The sequence below is a fragment of the Pterocles gutturalis genome, unplaced genomic scaffold (assembly GCF_000699245.1).
Source record: "Pterocles gutturalis isolate BGI_N339 unplaced genomic scaffold, ASM69924v1 scaffold24030, whole genome shotgun sequence".
Classification (NCBI taxonomy): domain Eukaryota; kingdom Metazoa; phylum Chordata; class Aves; order Pterocliformes; family Pteroclidae; genus Pterocles; species Pterocles gutturalis.
The window spans coordinates 21681-27058 of NW_010144038.1; the positions used below are offsets into that span (position 1 = coordinate 21681).

The window sequence follows — 5378 nt, forward strand, 5'->3', positions numbered from 1 at the left end:
TAGGTTTCAAATTTTGGACCATCTTCTGATAGCTATTAAAATAATATTATTAAAATACTGAGCATTACTGAAATAAAGTTCAATTTTAACTCTGTTTGCAAAATTTAAACCCATGTGATTATAATTCCAAGGACCTAAAATCAATGAAGGACTTTATGGGCTTAGAGAAGTGTTTACTCCTTAAGAGAAAATTTTCCAATTCAAAGGGGCTCGTAGCTTCAGGATGCTTCCTGAACACACTGAGCACCTTATAGCTGGTGGTGAACCCCTGCAGCCCTCAAAGCACTCCTGAAAAACAGCCTTTGTCTTACTCCTCTCAGATATCCTTTGGGCTGAGACTTTCAGGAATAGCCACCCCTGTGTCAGTTTTAGGCTTAAGTAATTATCTCAAGATCATAAAGCAAAACATCTGCAGAATGTAGAGTAGACAAAGATACTCGGGCCTCAAGTACTGTTTTTAAACTGACCATACAGAAGAAAATACAGAATCAACCAGATCATAATTGTTAAACCAAGTTGGTTACAAGCAACACCTGAGTTTTTCAAATAATTACTCTTTTTACTGATTAGAAATAGGCCTTTATGCTTGGATATTGATTTATCTTTAGTTAAACACCACTTAAATACATGCCAAGCCATTATGTTCTCATCAACAGATTTTAGATTAAGTCAGCTCTATGCTCCTTACAAAGGACTGTTTACACTCTTAAAACAAATACCATTTTATACGGCTGTTTGATAGAAAGCTGTGCAAGGGAGTTTAAACAGGCGTAACTCACTTCTCAGAGTCACCAAACAAGCTTGAACAAATGGTACCCAATGTTTAGCAGAAAAATATTTCCACTAGTTTCCCCAGCCCAGAGTTCAATCACATCTGGAAAACAAGCAAAAAAAGTTTCCTCTCTCAGGCATGAGCGAACAAGCAGTCAGCTTAAGCTCAACTTACAAGGAAGTTCAATGTGAAGGTGACGCATCAGCCACCTGAGTTGGGGGAAACTGAGGACTGCAGCACTTACCCCATGCTAGCTGGGCAGAAAGTTTCAGAAATGCTGACATTTCTCAATAGTATGCACCAAGCAGTACAGAAGATGAGCAAAGAGAGAAGTAAGCAATCACCTGTGCTGCAAACAACGTTGTCAAAAGCTCAGGGAAAAGAGCTTTAGGCCCTTTGTCTTTTGTTGCTCGGTTGAAGACAATGATGCACAAGCATGAAAGAAGCTGCAGCTAAAAAGGCAGCTGCAGCACTACCTGCTGAATATCAACATAAACACAATCTCTGTTTCATTTCTAAATATAAGGGTGGGGGGAGAGGGGGGGGTGGAATCCAACCACATTCAAATTCTCTGCAGGTCAAGAGAAAGTTTGGGTTTTGGTTTTGTTTGAAATGACATTTTTCCAGCAGACATCCAACTTCAACAAATGCTCCTTTTCATAGGGAAAATAACTCAGTACAGCCTCTCCTGTGAAAATATTTTTCTCCTGGCACAACCAGGTTTCATTTCTAACCTCAGACTGTCTGACTACTTTGAAAACAATCAGCCACTTCTATTGATTAAACAAACGTGAAAAGAAATTCATTCTCTTTAAAAAGCAGTTTTCTACAGCTTTCGTAACACAGAAAGAAGATGAAATTAAAAAATAGGGTCACTTTGTGCTACTTACTTTCTTTTATTGTCAAGCTAATGATCAATACAAATACAAAGTTACTTCATTCTATGAAGATTAAAAGACTTTACAGTATAAAATTCCCTGAGATACAAAATGTAAATTAAAAGATCACATAATTCTCTATTCCATTTACGGCATAATCAAAAAGTAATATTATTTCTTCTCCTCATAAAAAAACAGAAGATAATGATCTTCCTTTCTCTCCCTCCACCCCATTATTTTAAGGCACGGAATAAAACACTTTTTTCAAAATGTATTCAAACAGACTTTTCTACTTAAAATAGAAAATAATTTGCTTAATTTTTTCAGATGGATTACATACATCACCTGCGATATCTTACGGAGTCTAGTACCTGATCTACAACCCAATTTGCTCAAGCAAACTTTTTATTCATCATTGAACTTGAGTTCTACAAAGTGAATTACAAAAGCCAGTCCTTAGCTTGTAACAGTACCCTAACTATTAGCCCACGGAGTGGATAAGACAAAAATCAAAGCAGATTACAGAGACGCTGTATTACTGACTTCAGCAGCTGTAGACCAGGGCTGAATTTCCTCCCAAATCTACAGGGAAAAGCCTGCAACGCTCACACGAGAAGGATGAAACTAGAAAAGGCTTCTTTGCTCCCAACGTCAGTGCTGTGCAATAATTATTACAAGACTGCAGTTTTCATTATACAGTTCTTGACAACACTCAAGGCATAATTTACAAATACAGCACAAACGTGATCACCTTGCTCAAATATGATATTTTAATTATTGCACAGCTCTTTTCTGAATTTTACAAAACTCTAGTTCACCAAAGATTTCAACTGCTTTTCTTAGAAAGGCTGAGAAAAAAGTATCGGTTGCGATCTTTGGAAATTCCCATGCTCCTGTAGCCTGATCTTCTGCCTGTGGCATTACTAATGATTGCACAGAAGAACTGTGTGACTGGAAACTTTCAGAAAATGATAAAAAAAAATTAAGAGGACTGAAAAAATGCACCAGTTTCAGCAGACTGACCAAAAAGTAGTGCAACCTCAAATATTAGTTCACCACTTTTAAGATCGGGTATTTGTATACATTTATGTGAACTGTGATAAAAACTGAACAGAAAAAAATTATAATTCAAAGGAAGACAGACTATCATCCTGACACTTATCTATTACTGTTAATACTATATTTAAAATTGGATTTTTAAAATTATCAAAACAAATTTTACAGTAGTAGTTACCCCTGGTAGATAAACAGATGACCATGCCATGAAGAACATGCTTTTGATTTAAACAATCACTTAAGATCTGTTCAAGTGAAAATACAGTGTTAGGGACCATCCCTACTACACTCCACATTGCGCTGTCTGCTCGTCTTTCCCAATAGAATTTCTACAGCAACTCTGGCATTAACAACTGAAAGGCTCACGAAGTACTTTCAGCCATCCTTCCTTGCACAAAAGCAAAAGGGAATAAACACAGGAGCCAGCAAGGTCTGAACTGGTAGATCTGTGCAAATTAATGACCTTCACTATGATTTGATTTTTTTTTCCAATAATCCTTGGTTCTATGCTTACCTAATCATGAGGAACAACTACTTTAAAATAAATTACAGCAGGCTGCCAGCTCATAAATCTTAAAAGCACCTACACGACTGCTCAAGTCAAATCTAATCCTTTTCTAACCTAAATTACTCACAAATGCCAGCAAACTCACTCATTTTGATGTCCATCTATTATTTGCAAATGACTCTTTTTTTTGCCCACCTGTTCTGTGCCCATGATTTTATTCTGAGTGAAATCTCTGGGTAACTCCGTGGATTATCCATCTCCTTAAACAGGAGCCGGACGAATCCCTTAACCATTTGTGCAGGACTCTTGCACGTTACCATTTTTTGCCAGGGAAGAGTGGGCTCAGATTCCTGAGGATGTGTAATTGCAATTTGCTTTCTGGATGTCACCAAGCAAGATTACATATAACCAAAAAGTAACTATACACTGACTACTAGGAAGATCTTACTCCAGCAAAATGGCTGAGTCTGAAAGAGAGTAACTACCATAAATGTTCCTGGTAGGCACCAAGAGAATTAAGTTTTATCTTAGGAACCTATACATTTATTACAAAACTGTACCAGAAAAGCCCCTCAAAAGCAAAGGAAAAATAGCAAATCTTTACCTTTTCATATTCTTTCCTTATACAGTCTGTATTTTACTAACAATGTATATCTTATTCTCTACAGTTTTGGGTTTTTTTTTAAGGTAGTGATTTGGGACTTGAGTGTGGGGTGGATTTTTTTTGGTAATTATTAATTACAAACAGCATAAGCGGCATCCTGAGTAGTCTATCACCCAGCAGAATTTTTAAAAACACATGCCATAAACTAAAACAATCGCTACACAACAGGACAGTCTAATGATACTAGAGAAATGTTAGCCTTTCTGTATACATATTCAGTATAGTAATAAAACCCCTGTAGTTCGGAGCCTTTCCCTGCTTTTTCCTATATGGCAGTAAATTTTGCAAAGAAAAACACACAGACTCCTGTAAACATTTTCTAATTCCTGAATAAAAGGAGGGTGGAAATGTTCTAACGTTTTTCTACAGTCTGTCTTTTCCTGTACTTAAAGCTGCTCTCCACTTCCACACAGGATAAACGTGCCTATGGTTCTGGTAGGCAGTGGAAGAAATGCTCTGCATCATCTGAGCTGTTTGTTCCACTTGCATCCAGTCCCCTCCATACACTTTTTCCTAAATGGAATTATTATTTGGCTCAAAGCATTATTAGTTGGCTGCTGCAATTTCAAACATTGCCAAAAAGTGCTACTGTATCATTACATTCTTATGTTCAACACTTGTGGCTCAGAATTTGTCTGCAAATAGCTTTCACACGCATAATAATCAATTAAAAATATATGCTTTTGTCTTCAGAGTACAGAAACCCAGCACTGATCATGTATCCCCTGTAAGCAGAAGAAAATTTCACAGTCCAGGAAGCTGTCATAGCCGACAAAATTGGTTTCAGCTGTACGGCTGAAGAACTTGGCATCAGTTATTTATGTCGAGCTGTGCACAACTGTAAAGGTTGCAGATCTGTATGACTGCTGGAATTTTAACTTTGCTCTCCAAGAACCATCTTGCCTGATGTTTCTTCTTACTTTCATAATTTTCCACTTTAATAAAAATCTTCCTTTTGCAGGCTTTTTACTTGTACCTGTATGCTTCTCTCACTGACGGCAGCCTTCTGCATATTCCCTCGGCTTATGACCTCTGTGAGACCCATCCTTCCCTACGCCTTGATGCAGTCCACGACCAAGCGAGCCTCACCCGCCAGGAACATCAGCTTTCAAACCAGCTGGCCAGATTTCGTACTGTCTTGATTTGATTCCCAGCTGCCCTCACGGCCTCGCAAACCTTGCAGAAATGCTCGTCCCAGAATGAGGAAACATGGACCTCGTACTTCGTCCTCCAAGCAAAGTACTTCCTGTAGTTGGGCTTGTTCTTATCAAGGAATTTCAGGTAGGTGGCCAGCAGCCGGGGGCTGGAGAAGTCGTCGACGTGGATGAAGGAGTCAGGGGGAATGAAGCGCTCGTAGTTGGCCCTGCGGGGACCGAGGACAACGGGGACGGCACTGGCAGCAAAGGCGTTTCTCCAGAGCTTCTCGGTGATGTAGTCAGTGTGCTGGGAGTTCTCGAAGGCCAGGTAGAACTTGTAGGCTGAGACGGTCTCCACCACGCC

General features: G+C 38.9%; 1 protein-coding gene across 1 annotated transcript; it reads right to left on the reverse strand.

The window, feature by feature from the left end:
• Positions 1-4979: 4979 nt before the first annotated feature.
• Positions 4980-5375, reverse strand: LOC104470158 (alpha-(1,3)-fucosyltransferase 4-like; the record flags this gene model as incomplete). The annotated part of the gene is made up of 1 exon (XM_010084986.1): positions 4980-5375. A coding segment is annotated over one exon (396 nt), but the record flags the coding sequence as incomplete, so codon positions are not given.
• Between the last annotated feature and the right edge of the window lie 3 nt (positions 5376-5378).